Raw genomic sequence first — 21883 nt, 5'->3', positions numbered from 1 at the left:
TGGGTCAGACCAAAGGTCCATCTAGCCCAGTAGCTTGTCTTCTGACAGTGGCCAATTCCAGATGCCCCAGAGAGAGTGAACAGAACAGGAAATCATCAAGTGATTCCCAGGCTCTCCAGTCACCCATTCCCAACCTCTGACAGAAGCTAGGGACACCATTCCTACCCATCCTGGCTAATAGTCAGGGCTCACAAATAATGCAATCTCCTCGTCCGTGGCGAGTAGATTGCAACCCAGAAGAGCCGGGTTCAGGTGATCTGCGCATGAGCAGAATGATCTGTGCATGCGCAGATCGCTGGACAGCGCGGCTGGCGAGCAGGGCTCGCCGCAGTTCAGCGAGCCCTGCTAATAGTCATTGATGGACCAAACTACCATTAATTTATCTAGTTCTTTCTTGAACCCGTTAATGTCCTGGTCTTCACACCCTCCTCTGGCAAGGAGTTTCAGAGGCCAATCGTGTGCTGTGTGAAGAAAAAATTCCTTTTGTTTGTTTTAAACCTGCTACTTATTAATTTCATTTGGTGACCCCTAAAATTTGGTAAAATTTATATTTATTTATTTATTTGTCACAAACAGTTTAGAGACTTGATTATTTCCCATGGTTGACTTTGTGCTTCATCTTTCCAAGACAGATAGAACCAGTTTCCATGTTTTTTTTTTCTTTGGCCAAAACTACCTCCCTCATAAATGCAAAATGGTACAGTTTGCTTTGCTTGTATGATTAGCTGATGGCCCCCATCTAAGAGGTTATAGCATTTCAATACCTGCATGTAGTGAACTATATTGGAATGCAAGATATTATCCCTAAAATGATATTAAGGGAAGAAGGGGGGAATTAAGATGGTAGCAGAAGAGGAAAATAGTAGAAATAAACAGAATCTAGGAAACTGTTATGTCATAGGCCCACATTTAAGTTCGAGGACAATGTAGTAATGACAGGAATAAGTCTGTTCCACTGTGCTTTATACATCCCTCCCTTTTTCGGGGGAGGAGATGGAGGTTTTAGGACAAAATTTAAATTTTGAACCCAATCTGCTTGGACAAATTCCTTTAATTTTTTTTCACTATTTCTTCTCACCCCTCATCATTAAGTTTCAGCAAGAAACATAAGCACAGACTTAATTGTGAACACTGAATAGATCCACTACCTTCAATGTAGATACATGCTTTAGTACTTTGCTGAACTCAGGACCTTAAATTCCTTCTTCTTTGAAATATCATTATCATACATATAGAAACTTCCATACTAAAACACTTCACAACCTGCATGAATCCAACACAACTGATGTGCCATGACCACTTGAGTTATGCCAAGGAAAAATTAGACCCAGAGGGAACAGATTTGTTTGTAGGAAATTATGTTTCTATTTTATATATGGTAGGGAAATGTTTATAACTTTAAAAATCTGTTTTCCGTGGTATCTTATATATCTGAGTGAAAACAAGTTGTCTTTTAATTTAGAAAAAAAATCCCTTACATTTACTGAATGTCAACACAACAGCCGCATGCTGTTAGATGAAATGTTCAGCTCCTTTTCACTGTGCAACCTAGATCTTGAAAAGTAAATTAGATTTTAAAACTACAATCCACAAAGCTGGTTTTATTCCTTTTTCAAGATTCCTGTCACACTGACTGTTAACGTGTTTCTTTCTTCAGAGTTTATCTGATTATGAACCCACAAGATATTAGCCAGTCATCTGTAGTGCTGACTTTTGAATGACACCAACCATGTGTGGTTCTGGGATTTAGGCCGGTTGATCAGCTAGGGTTACCTTGTTGTCAATCTGGCTCCATCACTCATAAAAAATTCTTGTGTTGGGAAGTCTGGGTGAATGTGGAAAAGAAATCCAGTGGAGGAGGAACAGGGTGTAACTTCCCCTCCCTGACCCATCTTATGAGGGACTAGAGAAGTATTGCTGAGTGCCCTCAATTTCCTTTGAAGTCAAAAGATTCTTCCTGTCCGGCACATGCATGTTTTATGCATAATTGTTATTTTGAAAGCATCAGATATCTATTTCGTTTAAAAACAAGATAAAAAGCCCTCTTTCAGTTTGAATAATTTGTTATTTAAAAATGCTGATTTTTTTAAATAAATTGAGTGTGTGTCTTAAATTGCACCTTGTTTTGGCTTCTTGAAATGTCTATTACACCCACATATACTCTCGAGCCCTATTTCTCATTTACACTCCGGCTCATTTATAATGTTCAGACAGTAGAAACGGTCCTCAGAATGGGCTTAAATTTAATTTAAGTCTGTTTAAATGAAAATCAGGCCACCAGTCTAGTCACCTACACAGTGATAAGTGGATGCAGGGAGATCTAGGAGAGAATAATGAATAGATTCCATTACAAGTTAAATAACTTCACACATCACTTTTGAATTTAGTCCTGAGTGCGGCAATTGAAAGTGAGAGGGGGAAAATGAGATAAAGATTTTTAAACATCCTTTTATTTACTAATAACAATACAGCTGTTGGTGGATCCTATTATTCAAAGAAATGTAGCAATTGCAAATGGCCTGGTTGTAACTTCCCCTTGCCAATTGGTTCTTACCTCCAATCATCCTTTGAGAGGTTAGACAAAATGTTCATCTCCTCGTCTTCTTGCAAAAGGCGATAGGCTGCACTAACGTGATGATTTTCGAGCACAGATCGGTCATTGTACAGAATGGCTGGATCTGACCTAGAAGTTAAAAGAATGTGGAAAAAGTGATGTTTCTTTCCATTGTTTGTCAATATCTCATTCAGAAATACTACCATGATACACAATTACACACTGTATGTTGGTATTTATTTAGTAAGTGCAATGCTGTACTCATTGCTACATAGCTGAGGAAAACATTAACACCAATGGTTAAAATTTACCTTAGGGATAAAGCCCTGTGTAAACCAGTCCCTATTCACTGCTTAAGACCCACCCAATTTCTGTGTTAAAGATTCTTAAGATTCGGCTGCTAACTACCATGTAGATATCAGTCACTGGAAGAAACAATGAGGCTTTTAGTCAATTCTTACTAAGGTAAAACACTGAGTTGGGGATTGTAAGCTTGGTCCCAATTGTATTGTCTGAACTGATTATTTTATACAAGGAATTCATGGTACGACCACTGCTACCAATAGACCTCCCACTGAAAACACCTGACGTTTGACACAAAAAGCAGTTAGGTTCCCAACTCTCATGGAAAGTCAGTGGAAGTTAGATGCCTAACTTCAAAAGAGTTGACTGCTTCCAAAATGACACTGGTGTAGTCAAGTTCTTGCCCACCTAAATGTTCTGCAGTTCTCTCCAATGTTTACAAATATGGCTACCACAATAAACATTGAAGCATTGTAAACACATTCTATTCTGCAGGCGTGGCATTCGGCAGGGAGAGGCACTGGTGAAAGCTGCTGATCTGCTGTTCCCACTTCTTTATTATTTCTTGAGGAATATCTATTTTTCATTTGAATCATTCAACTATATGTTGTCGTCTTCAAGTTGAAACAAACAGAAGAAAAAGAAACGTAACCAGAATACCTCCAAAATTATTCCAGCAACTGCCAAGTTTATGATACATAAATTACTGGCCCAAATTATCTTCTCAATGGCATCTATTTGAGGTTAATCTATTTGAAGTTAGTGGATATATTTCAACTTTACACTGGTGTAACAGTGGAATTTGTCCCCATGAATGGAAGATATGCATAATCACAAAATATAGTAACTCTCAAATTTCTTCCACATACAATTTTTTCAACATTTTATCTATGTAAATATTAAGAAAACACAAAATAAAAGAGTCCCAGGAGAGCCTGGTATAGAAAAAAATGAGCATTCTTCCTTCTCTTCCTTAAGTAACTCACAAAGGCCTCACCGTGTCTGAATGTGAAAGTTGTTGGTGGTTCCAGTGTGTTCATAGTCATGGACGGCAGCTGCGAAGATCATAGCAAAGATCTCCAGCTCTGTCAGCCAGTGCTGAAAAAGAAGATTATAAAGTAATCAGATAAGCTGTTGTTTCTCAAGCATTAAGGCTTTTGTCTATTAAGGCAAGCTCTCTCTTGCTAACAATACACACTGCACATCACTGACTTTTCCCTACAGCCTGTCAGCTGTTCCAAAGCAAACTTCTGCAGCTCATACATGAAAGCAGAACCACTAGTATTCTCAAAGGGTGATCTAAATAAATTAAACCCTGACAAACTATTTAAAACATTTTGACACTAAAAGGGCTGAAGCAAGAAGAGAAGAAATATGACCAAAAATATGTACACTTGGGAAAGGGAGGTGCTCTTCTAAGAGAAACACAAAACATAGTGGAGTATGTAAAAAAAAACAAACACAGGCAATCAGCTATCGTGTGTTTAAGATAGTGATGTTACAAGACTCGAAGGGTACGTCTAGACTACAGGCTTCTGTCGACAGAAGTTTTGTCGACAGATACTGTCGACAAAACTTCTGTCGACAAAGAGCGTCTAGACTACATTGAGTTCTGTCGACAAAGCAAGCTGCTTTGTCGACATGGTAGTGTGGACGCAAAGGACAGTTTACATGCAATAACACCTTCTGTCGACAGAAACTCTGTCGACAGAAGGTGTTATGCCTCATAAAATGAGGTTTAGCAGCGTCGACAAAACTGCTGAATTCTGTTGACAGAACTCAGCGATAGTGTGGACGCAGGTATAGTTTTGTCGACAAAAGTCCACTTTTGTCGACAAAACCCTGTAGTCTAGACACTAGAACCTTGTGAATTCCCAATGACTCAGAGACCCTTTGTGAATTACTGAATTCACTGAATATTATGTATTTACAAAATAGCAAAACATAGAATAGTAAAGCAAAAATACAGCACTACAAAAATGTAATTCTAGTTGTTTATTTATAATGAATAGAAAAATATTCAGAATTTCATGGGGGAACATTTTCAAAAGCACCTGATTCTTGGAGGAGCCCAAATCGCGTTTTCTTAAATCAATTACTTAATCAATTTATGTCTCAGTTTCCCCATCTATAACACGTACTTACCTCCAGGAGAGCCATTTCAATTAAAATAATGAATGTTTACATAATATACTGAGAACAAAGCACTAGTGACTGTCCATACTAGATGAAAATGCAGCTGGGAAGCAGGGATAATTCTAGGTTTTAGTGGGGCCCTGTAAGTAGGGTCTATCCAGCTCTCTTCCCTCCTATGGTGCTCTCCCAACCTTTGCATACACACAGCAGCCCCACCACTGGCCATCTCCTATGTGCTGCAACCACACTCCCCCTCTGCGGTAACCCTGAACTACTCACTGGCAAGACTCTGCAGCCTCTACTGTCCTAAGGACTAAGGGGTTCACTATACCTAACTCAGGTAGAGTTAGCCAGTAGGAATGTAGGTAGGAATCTCAAACTAGGACAAAGGAATTTTGGGGTTTCCCGCCTTGGCCCTGGGAGAGTTCCCTCCAGCTTCTGAGGGGGACAGATATGTCTCTGCCTCCAAGAAACAATTCTTCACTTTCTGTAAGAAGGGTAAAGTTTAGATAAATCTGTTTTATTATTTTATGGTTTGGGAAATGAGATCTGATGTTTTGGCTTTCTTTTGTAACTAAGTTCTAGGCCCATGGAGTTTCTCCATGGGTATATTATTTTGTAACTTTTCCATCTAGTCATCATGCCTGCAACATGAATAGTGTGGTGATAAAAAGTTTTCTTTCTTTTTATTAACCTGGTAGTGGTTAATTTTTGTGTCCTGGTTTGTACTTTAGGGGTGAGATTTCCCAAGTAGTCTCTCCCTGGTTGCTTTATTAATATTTGGGTGGTAGCGGAGATTTTATTCCCAAAATTTAGGTTGTTAAGATTCTGGGGGGAAAGTTTTATACCAAAGTCTGGTAGATAAGGTTTTGGGGTATTTTTGCTGGCCCCCACTTTTGCATGTATTGTGCCAGAGTGGGGAAGGAACCATGATAGACCCAAACGTTAGAACCAATGAGAGATTAGTCTATGATATGCCACAGGCAGAGAACACATATGACCGAAGTTCTCCAGTGCCCAAGGCCACTGCAATGACAGGGAAATGATTACGTGAGATACAGGCAGATAATCCTGGCAAGTGACCCGCACCCATATGCTGGAAAAAAATCAAACAAGCCCACCATCACTGCTAATCTGACATGTGAAAAAAATCCTTTTCAGCCCCACATCTGGCGATTAGTTCAACCCTGAGCATGTGCACAGGAACCCGCCAGCCAAGTACTTGAGAGAGAAAATGCTTGGTGCCACGTCAGAGCCCTCTCCCTCCCCACTCAATGTCTCATCTTCAGCACTGGGCATCCCTCATGCTTCACAGGAAGAAAATTAAAACAACATCCTAGAATGTATTTGGGGGAGAAAAAAATCCCTTCCTGACCCCTGCAGGTGGCTGCTGAAACCCTGAAACAAGAGCTTTAGGAACACAACACATAAACCAGAAGTGAGCCCCAGGGCTTCTGAACCCTTCTTCCTAACTTCACAGAATTACACTCATAAACATGTCCATCTTCCTCTTTAAACTAATTAAGTTGTTTGGCCCTATAACTACTTGGAGGCTGTTCCAGAACCTCACCCCTATGATGGTTAGAAACATTCTAATTCCCAGATGGACTGTTCTCAGCTGGTTTATATCCATTTTTCCTTTTGCTTGGATAGCTCTTCAGCCTCTCTAGTATTTACCCCTCTAATGTACTCATAGGGGGCAATCATATGCTTCTCAGCCTTCTCATCCAGTCTTCCAAGATCTTTCAGTCTCTTCTCCTAAGATAGGCAGTCTGTTCCCCAATCAACCCAGTAACTCTTCTTAGCATTTTTATTCAGATGAACAAGGAGTGCACAGACATGGAGACTAACTACTCTCTTATCCCCACCTATGTTCCTTCCAGAATTAGAAGAGATTTGGAGAACATTAGTTGTGGTAAAGCTTTTGTTGTCTCGATGTTGCCATATCTGTCCTGAGGACAAATAGCATGAACTGTTGGCAAGGAAGATAACTTCTTTCTTCAAGCAACATGGAGGTTAAGTCCATCAATGGCTATTAGCCAGGTGGGCAGGATGGTGTCCCTAGCCTATGTTTGCCAGAAACTGGGAACGGACAACTGGGGATGGATCTCCTGATGATTACCTGTTCTAGTACTGGCCACTGTCGGAAGACAGGATACTGTTCTAGATGTACTCTTGGTCTGACCCAGTATGACTGATATCATAATGATGTTAAGAGCAATTATAACACTATGTTAGATCAGGGAAGACCAGGTTGCTGGTTCTCTAGGAATCGGTATGCAATAGACCTTCACGTCAATTCTTCCAACAGGTTTTTCATTTCCCAAATGGAAGCAGTGTCTCTGCTCCTGGAGTCCATTCTCTCTGCTGAGTTACTATTATAATATATCTGGAGAGTCATTAAACTGGCTTGAAGTCTCATCAGACCTTCCATGGTCAAACAAGGTCAGAGCAATGCAGAGTCTTGGACCATGTCTATACTTACCTGTGGATTGATGCTCCAGAGGTCAATCTTCTAAAATGTTTGATTTAGTGGGTCTAGTAAGGACCCACTAAATCAAATGCTTAGAGTGCCTGTGACGGAGCATGGCACAGGAGAGCGGCGCCAGGACGCGCTGTGCACCCGGCAGCAGGGAGTAATCCCGTGCTGTCCGGGCTGCTCGGAGGCTGCGCGGCCGAGGCCGCTGAGAAGCGGGACACCCGGTGCCACGGGAGAGCCACCGGGACGTCAGGCGCACTGCCGCGATAACGCGGAGCGGCGCCGACGTAAGGGGCGGGGCCTCCGGGGGCAGAGGAGGTCACGGCCCCGATGGGGCTTTTAAAAACGGATCCCGCGCCAGGAAGGAGGGGGGGAGAGGGAGAGGAAGCGAACCCTCTTCGCCCGCGGTCCAAGGAGGGGGACGAGGAGCAGGCGCACGGAGGCTACCCACCCCTCGGTAGGGAAGCTGCTCGGGCTACAGCCACCAAGTCGACCCAGGAAGGACGGGGAAGGAAGCAGCCCAGGGCAGAGCCGGGACAGGCTGGTGGGCTGACGAGTTAAGGTCACGAACCCCATCAGCCGGGTCAGGTCATTACTGAGCCGAACCCTTAGGGCCCTGGGCTGGGACCCGTGAGAGGGGGTGGGCCCGGGTCCCCCTTCCCCGCCCCTCTTGTCCCGAGGCGTGGAAAACGAAGACGGGTACACGGAACAAAAAGGCAAGAAAAACCACTATCAATGGACTAAGGGAGGGAGTGACACTGGGGAAGCGTCACAGTGCCCCTGTCAATGCTGCTACTCCTCCTTCTTGCAAGAAGTAAGGGAAGTTGACAAGAGTGTTTTTCCAATTGACCTCCCACTGTGGGGATGGCTCCAAAGTTCAAATCAAGGTATGTCAACTCTAGCTACGTAATTAATGTAGCTGGAGTTGCGTATCTTAATTTGAACTTATCCCGTAGTGTAGACTTGGCCTTGAAATGGAGTGGAAGGCAACTGCAGACAGGAGTAAAATACCTTTAACTGAGAACATGCACAGGAAACAGCATAGGGTTACTATAGAGGAACAGTGGATGACAAATACAACCCAGTAAAAATAACGTCTAGTTAAAATAGCTCAGAGTAAATGGGAAAAATAAAACCTCTGGAAAATAATCAAAAGTTTTCAGTCCCCACTTCAACTACAGCCATCATAAAGAAAATAAAGAAAATGCCAGGCTGCACCGAACAGAGGCAATCTTCATGCAAGTGGGGATATTACCTCTTATTAGGCTATGACGGAGTTCATCTTGCAGAATGGGGCTAGCTTTAAAGAACAAAGTCCTTAAAATGATTAAGACAGCAGCAGGGCTCCCTCATGGTGAAGGGAAGGGGGAATAGGAGGAAGGAGAGAGCAAGGAAATGTGCATGTTTTTTATTTCTGGAGCAACAAAAACAATCCAGAACAAACTCTTCAAAGATAATGGAAAGAAAGAAATGAATCAAAGAATGAGCACTGGATCCCAAGCTGGGAACAAAGAAAGGGAAATGAGGCATGGCTGTTGTTCACAAAGGTATAATAAACATGACGAATTAACTACTAAGAAGAGCCACTAGAGTCTAAACAAAAGACTCACTGTGTGCATAGGGATAGAGATGCAGCCGTGTTAGTCTGGTGTAGCTGAAACAAAAAAACGAACTATGTAGCACTTTAAAGACTAACAAGATCGTTTATTAGGTGATGAGCTTTCGTGGGCCAGACCCACTTCCTCAGATCAATATGTGGAAGAAAATCGGCACAACCATATATACCAAAGTGATACACTCAAAAAAAAGTGATACATAGGGGCTGTGTCTAGACTGGCAAGTTTTTCCGGAAAAATCAGCCGCTTTTCCGGAAAAACTTGCCAGCTGTCTACACTGGCCGCTTGAATTTCCGGAAAAGCACTGACGATCTCATGTAAGATTGTCAGTGCTTTTCCGGAAATACTATGCTGCTCCCATTCGGGCAAAAGTCTTTTGTGCAAAAGGGCCAGTGTAGAAAATGGAGATCGGGGCTTTTTTGCGGAAAACCGCATCTAGATTGGCCACGGACGCTTTTCCGCAAAAAGTGCCTTTGCGGAAAAGCATCCTGCCAATCTAGACGTGCTTTTCCGAAAATGCTTTAAAAGTATTTTCGGAAAATCATGCCAGTGTAGATGTAGCCAGGGAGTGAGAACATGTTCGGATTAGATGAGCTTCCCAGTGCAAAAGTGAATGGAATGCATTGCCAGGAAAGACAGGAAAATGATGCAAAGGGAGAATTGGACATAATTAACTTACTCCTTTTCTTGGGGTTTATGTTCATTCGTTCCAAAGAAGGTATCAGTTTCAGATCTCATGTAATCATGGAAATCTGCTAATTAACCATAAAAGCCAGCAGGTTTTCCCCCCATTTAGTTCAAACACAATTGTCAGAGAAATCCTGTGCTTCAGTAGTTTTACAGCTCTGCTCTATGAAATGTGACATTATCAAGAATTACAGAAGTACAGGAAACACTCTAATCATTTATGGTTTGCAACTGTGTGGTTGCACAAAGAGATCCATTGGATCTCCTATTCCCAATAATTATCAAGAATAATTAGATAATATTCATATAAGAGAAAAACAACAACTGAGTTTTACTTGAATAACAGAGTTAATCAAAGAAAGGAAGAATGAGAGAAAAATGTTTCACAGATATCTATGCAGTTTTTCTAAATTGTGTGTTTGAGTATTTATTCCCCTGAAATATGAACATAAAAAATATTCCAGTACATCAAAGTAGAAGAGATAATGCTGAAAATATTATACTGCCATTATATATTATATCTATATAGATATGGTAGCTCTTCATCTGGAATACAGAGTTCATTTCTGGTCATCCTACTGATAAATACATGTAAAAGGTCTATTGTAAAGGGACATAAACCCTTATGTCAATCGCTAACCATATGGGTGAAGCACAAGCTTCCACCACGCTAGGGCATAATTACTTATTACAGAAATTTGCAATTTCTCTCTGGGAACTGATGCTGGCCACTTTTAGAGACAGGACACTAGATTACATGAACTATTGATCTACCCAGCATGGCAATTCCTATGACCCTATCATTTCATCTAGATTATATTAATGAAGAACCAGTCATTATTCACTAGGCATAAGTATGACCTTGTATTCTTTGCACACCAGAAAGCCTTACAGACTTCACTTGGAGTTCCTGGGTGAGCACAAAATTCAGGATTGGATCCATTGGCTCTGAGATACTTTCAGCCCACAGCATAAGAACATAAGAACGGCCGAACTGGGTCAGACCAAAGGTCCATCTATCCCAGTATCCTGTCTGCCGACAGTGGCCAGCACCAGGTGCCCCAGAGAGGATGGACCGAAGACAATGATCAAGCGATTTGTCTCCTGCCATCCCTCTCCAGCCTCTGACAAACAGAGGCCAAGGACACCATTTTATCCCCTGGCTAATAGCCTTTTATGGTCCTAACCTCCATGAATTTATCCAGCTTCTCTTTAAACTCTATTATAGTCCTAGCCTTCACAGCCTCCTCTGGCAAGGACAGCACTGCACACTTGAGTAAGTAAATGTACTGGTTAGTGTTCTCAGACCTCAATGGCTCAGGAGCTAAATAAGGGTATGTCTAGACTACATGGCTCCGTCGACGGAGCCATGTAGATTTGTTTTTTTGGCAAAGGCAAATGAAGCCGCGATTTAAATGATCGCGGCTTCATTTAAATTTACATGGCTGCCGCGCTGAGCCGACAAACAGCTGATCAGCTGTTTGTCGGCTCAGTGCGGCAGCCATGTAAATTTAAATGAAGCCGCGATCATTTAAATCATGGCTTCATTTGCTTTTGCCTACAACCCTAATGGAGCCATGTAGTCTAGACACAGCCTAAGCGATCAACATTAGCCAAAAGAGCCACAATAGTGTGACTTCATTGTTTCATTTATTATTTATACACAAAACTGTATATATAATTCTTACAGCAAAATGGCCAAGTATTCTATAATTGGTTAATAACATAGTAAAATCATCCTGATTAGTTAAAAACTAAATTACACAGCATTTTAATATCATGTGCTGCAAAAAGCCGCAGAAGACACATTAAAGAGCCACTTGCAGCTCCCAAGCCTCAATCTGAATATTACTAGGTCAGAACAAAACCTGCAAACAGGAAAATATGGTACTCTGCATTTCCTTGATACACAGGAAGGACTGCAAAATAAGCCACACACTTTTACTAGTGAGAAGCATCATATCCTATAACACTCAGCACAGGAAGGGAAGGTACCAAGACATACAAATACACCATAGGAAAAAAGTCTTCTCAGAAGTGATATGGAACTGAAAAGTCACTCCTGAAATATCGTATTATGGAGTCCCTCTTTGTTCCTATTGGTGGAGAGTGGTTTTTGCAATCTGTTACCATAGAGTTTATGGCAAATGACACACGTAATTTGACATTGTAAACAACTGTGTAGAACTGTTCCCAAGAAATAGCAAACACTTCCTCACATACCTTGAGTTGAAATTTGTAATGGTCTATATAGGGTATTCACTATTAGTGTGCCTTATGACATCTAAAGGATTATACAAACACACGGGTGATCTTTTAGGATTTACACAGGCAAAAGTCTCCTTGACACACCTGCTACACTGGATATCTGGACACAATGAGTCAAATTGTGCTCTCCCTCACTTAAGTGTAAATCCAGAATATTCATGCCCTGTAACCTTCACACATGTTCCAGAATATTGTTTCCTCTCAAAATGAAAAAGTAAAACATCCCAGAGCCTCTCTGTAAATTAAAAGCATTTCTTTCTAATCATAAAAAATGTAGGACTAGAAGTGACACCAAGGCTGTGTCCAGACTCAGGGGTTTTTTCGAAAAAAGTAGCCTTTTTTCGAAAAAACTTCACCTGCGTCTAGACTGCAGCCGCGTTCTTTCGAAATTAAATCGAAAGAACGTAGCTTTTCTTTCGACGGCGGTAAACCTCATTTCACGAGGAAGAACGCCTTTTTTCGAAAGTGCTCTTTCGAAAAAAGGTGTTCTTGAATGCCAACAGGGCTTTTTAGAAAGAGAGCATCCAGACTCACTCGCTGCTTTCTTTCGAAAAAGCGGCTTGCTTTTTCTAAAGTTCCGCTTGCAGTCTAGATGCTCTTTTTCGAAAGAGGCTTGCAGTCTAGACATAGCCCAAGAGGTTATCCAGTCCAGGCCCTGTGCTGAACAGGACCAAGTAAACCTAGACCAAACCTGACAAGCATTTATATAGCCTGTTCTTACATACTTCCAATGACAGGGATTGCATACCCTGCACTGGAATCTTATTCCTCTGCTAAACTATCCTTACCATTAGAAAGATTTTCTTGATGTCTGGTCTAAATTTTCCTTTCTGAAGAGTAAGCCTATTTCTTGTCTTACTTTCAGTGGATATTGAGAACACTCAATCATTAGCCTCTTTATAACAGCCCTTGACATATTAGAAGACTATTATCAGATTCCCCTCCTCAGACTTCTTGTCTCAAGACTAAACCTGTCCCGTTTTAACCTTTCCTCATATGGCAGGGTTTTTTAGACCTTTTATCATTTTGGTAGCTGTTCTCTGAATTGCTTTCCAAGTGTCCACAGCTTCCCTAAAGTGTGGTGCCCAGTACTGGAAACAGTACACCAACTGAGGCCTCATCAGTACAGAGTATAGTGGAACAACCTACCATATTTACCACAAAACTGCTAAAAACCCCTAGAGTTGATATTAGGCTTCCTGCAGCTCTATCTCATTGTTGGTTCATATTCATTTTGTGATCTACTATAATTCACATCCTTTTCACTTGTAGAAAACGAGGAATAATTATCTAAGCAGTAAGAGCTGTGCATTTGATTTTTCCATCTTAAGTGTGGTGGTTTGCACTTGTCTTTATTGAATCGCATCTTGTTGATTGCATAACAATTCTCCAATTTCTCATGGTCATTTTGACATCTAATCCTGTCTTCCAAAGCACATGCTAGTGCTCCCAGCCTGCTGTCATCTGCAGATTTTATAAACATGCTCTCCACTCCATTATCCATATCATTAATTAAAATATTGATTAGTAGAGGACCTGGACCAGATCCCTGTGGGACCCCACTGATAGTTCCCTGTCAAACTGGGAGGATCTATTAAGAACCAATCTTTGTGTATAGTCTTCAACCAGCTGACCACCCCTCTCACATAAGAATATAAGAATGGCCATACTGGGTCAAACCAATGGTCCATCTAGCCCAGTATCCTGTATGCCAACAGTGGCCAATACCAAATGCCCCAGAGGGAGGGAACACAGCAGGTAATTCTCATGTGATCCCTCCCCTGTCACCCACCTCCAGAGAAACAGAGGCTAGGGACACCATTCCTACCCATCCTGGCTAATAGCCATTGATGGACATAACCTCCATAAATCTATCTAGCTCTTTTTCAAACCCTGTTAAAGTCCTAGCCTTCACCACATCCTCTGGCAAGGAGTTCCAGAGGTTGACTATGCGCTGAGTGAAGAAAAACTTCCTTTTGTTTGTTTTCAACCCAGTACCTATTAGCCCTAGTTCTTATATTGTAGGAATAAGTAAATAACTTTTCCTAATTCACTTTTTCCACGCCACTCATGATTTTATAGACCTCTATCATATCCCTCCTTAGTCTCCTCTTTTCTAAGCTGAAAAGTCCAAGTCTTTTTAATTTCTCTTTGCATGGGAGCTGTTCCAAACCCTCATCATTTTTGTTGCCCTTTTGTGAACCTTTTCCAATGACAATATATCTTTTTTGAGATGAGGTGACCACATCTGTACACAGTATTCAAGATGTGGGTGTACCCTGGTTTTATATAGAGGCAGTCAGATATTTTCTGTTTTATTCTCTACCCCTTTTTTAATGAGTCCTAACATTCTATTTGCTTTTTTAACTGCCTCTGCACACTGAGTGGATGTTTTCAGAGAACTATCCACAATGACTCCAATATCTCTGTCTTGCATAGAGCTGTAACTAGATTAGTCCCCATCATATTGCATGTATAGTTGGAATTATTTTTTCCAGTGTGCATTACTTTACATTTATCAACATTACATTTCATTTCTTATGTTCTTAGGTTAGTTTGACATGACTTTTCATGACAAATCCACATGGGCTATTATCTTTTTATCCTCTAGGTGCTTACAAATAGATTATGTCCCAGTATCTTTCCAGGAATCCAATTTAGATTGACTGATCTATATTTCCTGGGTCCTCTTTGTTCCCCTTTTAAAGATAGATGTTTTTCCTTCTTCAGTCCTCAAGGATCTCACTTGTTCTCCAGTACTCGAACATAGTCACCAATAGTTCTTCTTTAGCTAGTTTCTTAAGTACTCTGAAGAATTTCATCAGGCCCTGCTGACTTAAATACATCTAACCTATCTACATATTCTTTAACCTGTTCTTTCCTTTTTCTGGCATGTGTTCCTTCCCTCTTGTTAATATTGTGTTAATTATCTGGTCACAATTTACCTTTCTAGTAAAGACTGAAGCAAAATAGGCATTCAGTATCTCAGCCTTCTTAATGTGAACTGTTATTAACTCTCCTTCTTCACTATTTAAACATAAAAGATAGCTTCTATGATTGTCACTTTTTGCATCATATGTTTCAATAGCAGGTGAACTTTAGACGCTCTTTGTTTGTTCTGGTGAAAGAAAGGGCAGCATGTCAATGGAGGACTGTCAATATTTTAAGATGGAGCATGAACAAACATTTCTCCTCTTAGCCTGGATAATCCCTGTTTACCGGGAGTGCTTATGTGTAAAAGAAGATAGACAGACAATCTTAAAGTGGGCAATTTATTCTTCATTAAATTTCCTAGATTAATAAGTGCATTTCTCATAGAAATTCAAAAAAGAAAACAAAAAACTGTTACATTAAGCTTCACTTTGCTCTAAATATTTACAATTGTTTCCTGAAATTGTGTCTGAATATATTAATCATAAAGTTTGTGTGTTATGTATAATCTAAAAATTGTAAAATTTATTATACATATTTTAAAAATGTGCATCCATCTGTCTATCTGTCTGTGAGTTCATTAATAAGAACTCCTCCTAAACAATAAAGGTAATTAAATCTGGTAGGCAGCTTCCTCTTATCCTAACTGAAAGCAAAGTCATGGTTCAATTGTATCAGGACAATGGGATGTGCCAGGAATTCAACTGTTTGTCATAGGCTGTGTCTACACTGGCATGAATTTCCGGAAATGCTTAAAACGGAATACTATTCCGTTTTCAGTTTTTCCGGAAAAGGAGCGTCTACATTGGCAGGCTGCTTTTCCGGAAAAGCCCTTATTCCGGAAAAGTGTCTGTGACCAATGTAGACGCGCTTTTCCGGAAAAAAGCTCCGATCATCATTTTCGCGATCGGGGCTTTTTTCCGGAAAAGACTACTGGGCTGTCTACACTGGCTCTTTTCCGGAACAGTGTTCCGGAATAAGGAGTTATGCCTGAGCGGGAGCAGAATAGTTTTTCCGGAATAGAGGCTGATTTTGTACAGTAGAGCATCGTTGCTTTTCCGGAAATTCAAGGGCCAATGTAGACAGCTCGCAGGTTATTCCGGAAAAGCGGCTGATTTTCCGGAATAAGTGGCCCAGTGTAGACACAGCCATAGAATGGAAAGAGAGGTGACTGGAAGGAGGTAGTTATACTATGAAATGACCACAGGGGGGCAAGTAAGTGCCTCAGCAGGAAGCCACTGACGAATAGGAGCCAAGACCCCAGCCTGCCCTGGGAAGCAGCTGCCAGCTGCTATGAGACCCTGCTGCCCCTGGGCCAGCTCCAGGGAGTGCCAGCAGCCAGCCTGCACAACCCTTCCCCGCCCTCGGAAATGCTGGTGGGAAGCTGGAAGCTGGCAACAGGGGTACACAGCCCTGCCTCATCCTTGAGCCAGTACTGGGAAGAAGCTAGCAGCCAGGGTGCACAGCCCCAGGCCAGACACAGGAAATGCCAAGTAAGTCTTCTAGTAATGTATAATCTGAAGAGAAAGATAAAGGACTTCATTGAAGCAACATCTAGACTGCCCCCTCTTGCGCAAGAGAATATGCAAATGAGGCAAAGCAGTGACTATCGCCATGCCTCATTTGCATACTTAATGAGCTGCCATTTTGCGCAAGGGGCTTTTGCGCAAAAAGGAGCTGTCTACATGGCTCCTTTTTGCACAAAATGCCCCTCTTGCACAAGAGCCATTCTGCTGCTTTTTTTCAGGAAGAACAGCTTTTGCTAAAGAGAGGGGTTTTGTGCAAAAATGGTGGCTCATTAAGTATGCAAATGAGGCACAGCAATATTCACCACTTAGCCTCATTTGTATATTCTCTTGCACAAGAGGGGCAGTCTAGATGTAGTCAAAGCGTATTCACTGCTATTTAGGATAATTTAGTTCATTTGGAAAAGGAGAATGCGGAATTTGGTTGGCACCTTTTTATTCCTAATATTTGCAGGGTGGAATTTTAAAAAAAATTCTTAGTGTTGGTATAACTCTGCTTCCGTATCATTGGGAGTTTTACTATTAGTTTCATTCGGAACAGACTTAGGGCAATATGGACAATTTCTGAAAATCTGACCTTTAATGCATTTAAAGTGGAAAATCCTGGAATCCTTACTCAGTTTATTTTCAGGTAAGACTGCCACTGAAACCATCTGCCGGTCATCTGAAGAAGTGGGTTGTGCCCACAGATGCTCATGATACCATCTTCATGTTTGGTTAGTCTTTAAGGTGCTAGTAGACTATTTGTTGTTTTTTAAGTTTTTCCTGTTACAGACTAACTTGGCTACCCCTCTGAAGCTACTGAAACCAATAATAGTCTATGAAATCCAAGGGAATTTGACTAAGAACAAAAAAATTGAGCAAAAGATGGTAGGATTTGGCACCACTATATGTTATTAGCAGCCATCAGAATAAATAATGCCAAATTCTGCCCTAGGGTACACACATAGGACTCCCATTGAAATAAACATCAGCATTTGTCAGTAATTTATCATCTAATTTGTAACTTTTATCCCTCTTTCAAAAATTATTCTGTGCTGTATGATAACATGGGAAAATAATTGGTTTATCTCTCTCTCTCTCTCTCTCTCTCTCTCTCTATATATATATATATATATATATATATATAATTGGGTCATTGTACATCTGTTATGTACATCTGCTTCCCCTCATCCTTCCCCCAGAGAAGTGCCTTGCAACCTTACTATTAGTCAAAGACAAGTAAAAAACCTTATAGAATTTGAATCTGCTCAGAATTTTTTAAAAAAATAATCTGGACATTGAACAATTTCCTATAAAACAAACACACAAAAAGCTGTAAACCAAAAAACAAAGGCATCAAAAATGTTAAGATGAAATTCAGAGGTACAATATAAATCTCTAGGAATAAAAGTAAGATTTTTTTCATGGATATTTTTAGTAAAAGCAATGGACTGTCCATGGACAATAATAAAAAATTCATGGAGGTCTACAACCTGTCCCTGATTTTTACTTAAAATACCATGGGAGGGGTCAAAGAGGGGGATGAACAGAACACTGCTGGGGCTTGCAGCTGCTCCAGCCCAACAGCTTTTCCTGTGTCAGAGGCTGACCCAACCCTGGATGCTGCTCCCCAGCTGTTCAAGCAGCCCCAGCAGCAGTCGGACCGTTGTTCTGATTGCCCCAGGACTGGCCACCAGTCAGCCAGTTGTTCCACTAGCCCCAGGATTGGCCACTTGCTGGTCAGCTGTTCTGGCAGCCACCGCTCCAGCAGTCCTGAGGCTGACAGCTGCTTTAGTCTGGTCCCAGAAGTAGTCGTGAAGGTCCTGGAAAGTGACCTCCATGTCCGAATCATGGATTTATCGGCGCACCACTCTGCTTAACAACTGACAACCGGAATCAATTCTCTGTCCCTCTAAATAGCACAAGAATATGTTCTAAAAAACAAACGATGATGAGGGGTGTCAGCTAATAATGCTAAAGTTTAACAGACTATATTACGTGCTGGTAAAAATCCATGAAAAAAATCTGTTGTTTACTAGGTCATTACCTACTCTCAAGAGAACAAGAACTATAAGGTCAGATCTTAATTCCATCAAAGTCAACAGAAGTTTTCCCACTGATGTCATTGAAACGGAATCAAGCCATTACTTAGGATCTGGGGGAATAGATTTTAATCTTAACGCTATCAGTACTAAATTCTTAGAGTGCAATTATACTCAAAAACAGCCTCTGGAAAAAATGTAATTGTGGGGTTCCAGGCTTATTTTCTTCAGTGGACTTCACACCCAGTTTGTTCATTTCAAAAATTTAAAAACAAATACACTTTTTTCTGATCTTTGGATTTGAAATCCAAGTTGTGCTGTATCTCATTTATGCATTATCCTTCGTAATAAAGATTCTCAAGGCCAGATTCCGTGGTTACACCATTTCTTTGAAATTCTGCCTTTTGCCACTCCTGCTTAGTCCTGCTGTCCTAAATGAGGTCAAACAGATGTAACAGAGAGAAGAATATGGGATTTACAGAGTTCTGTTGATGATCCATGAGCTAGAAAAGAATGCAGCTCCTTCTCCAGCAACTGTGATGGTGCTGCAGAGCTAGCATGCCAAAAATAGTAAAGTAACAAATATAACCCTGAAAACATGAGAGTGGCAGGTCTACTGAATACATAGGAGCTCACTTCTCAGAACATAACTGTACTGTAGGAAGTAGAAACAGTGCCATCTTTACACTATCTGAGGAAAGGAAAGGAACCAATTTGTTCATCATCATGATACACATTGTGATTAGCTTTAATATAGTTTATTTCTTTATGGCCTTCAGTGGGTTTTCTTTACCTACATGCTAAATATCTGCAGTGAGCTGTTATATTAGGCTGATTTTTGGTCTAATAGAAGTTGTAGGTCTGAAACTGTCAGTATGAGAATGGAATCAGTCATTATATCTTTACTGAAACTTTTTTAACTGTCAGCACAAGAGATTTAGTATTTCTTTAGTATTTCTCTCTGTTGCAGTCTCAGAAACAAACATCATTACCAATATTTATCAGGAGGGGAAAAGTAGGACTTAAAGTCTTACCAACAAGAGAGAAGGAAGATACAATCATCACTAAGGGCTTGTCTAACCTTGAAAAGCTACAGCACAGCAGAGATAGTGTGGAGTTCAGTGAAAACACTCCCTACCCTGATGGGATGGTTGGGGTTTTTTTCATTTTCATAGGCAACCCACATCCCTGAGAGGTGGTACCTAAGTCAATAGAAGAACATCTGCCTAGCACTATCTACAATAGAGGTTAGGCTGGCTAAACTATGTCACTTGGGGTATGTCTACACTAGTCCCCTAGTTTGAACTAGGGTGGCTAATGTAGGCATTCGAACTTGCAAATGAAGCCCGGGATTTAAATATCCCGGGCTTCATTTGCATGTTCCCAGGCTGGCACCATTTTTAAATCCCCTTAGTTACTCCTCATTGCAGGAGGAGTAACAGTTAATCCGAACTAAGGATTTAGTTCAGATTAACTTCTGACTGCCGCATGTAGCCGGGGCAGTCAGTTCGAACTCAGGGGATTTAAAAATGGCACCCACCCAGGAACATGAAACCAAGGATATTTAAATCCCGGGCTTCATTGGCAAGTTCAAATGCCTACATTAGCCACCCTAGTTCGAACTAGGGTGCTAGTGTAGACATACCCTTAGGGTGTGGATTTTTCACATCTTGAAGTCATATAACGAAGTCCACTTAACTTCCTAGTGCAGAACAGGTTTAAAAATGCTGAGTCATTTGCAAAAAATTGTTTCTTCATCTTCTTCCTAATATTACAATTTTCAGTAATAAACTTGGAAGAATCAAAGGATGTTAAGTAAGAAGTACTTTTCAGTTGAATTCTAAGGCTTCTTTTTTTTTTGGTTTCTGTTTGAAAATAGTAAGTGGATACTTGCAATGGGAGAGCCAATTCAGAACACAATAGTAAGTGTTTAAGTAGGCTGTTTCTAAAAAGCAGTAAATGAACTATATTTAAATAAAAATAAAGCACAGCACAATTTCATGCAACCACATACCAGTTACAGCAATAGCAATCAATTCATTTAATTGAATAGTAAATAGATTTTTCCCTTCCATGAAAAAATGTTAAGTTTTCAGAAAAAAAGTGTTTCATCCCAAACTGGAAAGAAAAACCAAAAATTCTATATTTCTGAATGAAAATTCTATTTTTGTTGTTGTTGTTTTGGGTCAACTGAAGACTTTTGTTTTGATAACTGTGAATGTTGTTCTTTTCAATTTCAAGCATTTTCATATAAATGAAGGTAAATTTAGTATAAAGATTTATTCCAAAACAAAAAAAAATTAGTTTTATTTCTGAAAATGTCAAAATATCCCATTTTTTAACAAGAGCCAAAGTCAGTTACATTCCCTGCACTCAAGAGAATTCATTCATGAATGTCAAGATCACAAGGGACCATTATGCTCATCTAGATTGCCCTACCGTACAATATACATCATGGAATTTCAACACGCCCATAACTTCTGGTTGAGCTAGAGCAAATATTTTAGAAAGATATCCAGTCTTGATTTAATAGTGTCAAACAACAGAAGATTCACCATGTTACTAAGTATATTGTTCCAATGGTTAATCACCTTCCTTGTTGTACACTTGCACTTTACTTTTATATTTAATTTTTCTTACTTTAGCTTCCAATCACTTAATTCTGTTATGTCTTTGCCTGGTACCTTAAAGAATCCTCTGTCATCAGAAATCTTTTCCCTGTGTAGGAACTTATAAGCCACCATCAATTAACCTTTTATCTTCCCTTTGTAAATTTAAACAGTTTAAGCTTCTTTAGTTTCTTTCACTGTATGTTTTCCTGACTTTAAGGCTATGTCTATCCAAGGAAGGTCTGGCGACATAGGTGTTGACATGGAAAAATCACCAAAAGTGAAAAATGGTCAAATCATTTTTTTTGCCTTCCATTGGCAACATTTCATGGCTACATTGCTAGCACCCAGACAACAGATAGAATAAAGCAATGTGGATAAGCATCCCACAATGCAGTATTATGGGAAGGCAGAGCTGATCCCTGCACTTCCTGGGACTCTCTCATGGCTCTACCAGCTCTCCATGCTAAGGAATGTCAAAGCAGCACAGCTGTCTCTCCAGCCCTCCCCCTGCAGCAACAGTTTTCCTTCTGCTGAATTATTAGCAGGGAAGAACAGGAGCATTCCAATGATTTGTTCCCCAAACTGAGCAGCTCACTCAGCTGTCAGATATTTCCAGGAGCTTTGAAAGGGGATGGGTGCATGCCTGCAATGGAGCAAAGATCACAAAACTCTGAGCACAGCCATCAGGGCAGGCATTGTGGGATATTAGCAGAAGCCAGTTCTCCTGACATAACAAACAGCAGGGGA

General features: G+C 40.6%; 1 protein-coding gene across 7 annotated transcripts in view; it reads right to left on the bottom strand.

Moving 5' to 3' along the window:
- The window catches only part of PDE1C (phosphodiesterase 1C), a 439666-nt gene that overhangs the window by 78252 nt on the left and 339531 nt on the right, over positions 1 to 21883 (bottom strand). For all 7 annotated transcript variants that reach the window (XR_016348931.1, XM_006124030.4, XM_089776557.1 and 4 more), the window contains 2 exons: positions 3855 to 3955; positions 2555 to 2683 (listed from right to left, as the gene is read on the bottom strand). Coding sequence is in view for 6 of the 7 variants with exons in the window: in XM_006124030.4 (XP_006124092.3) it covers positions 2555 to 2683; positions 3855 to 3955 (230 nt within the window). In the remaining variant the exon portion in view is untranslated. The remainder of the gene's footprint in view (positions 1 to 2554; positions 2684 to 3854; positions 3956 to 21883) is intronic.

Source organism: Pelodiscus sinensis, chromosome 2, assembly GCF_052426305.1.
Source record: "Pelodiscus sinensis isolate ZL-2025 chromosome 2, ASM5242630v1, whole genome shotgun sequence".
NCBI lineage: Eukaryota > Metazoa > Chordata > Testudines > Trionychidae > Pelodiscus > Pelodiscus sinensis.
The sequence above is the reverse complement of the archived record's forward strand: the minus strand, read 5'-3'. Positions and strand labels throughout refer to the sequence as shown.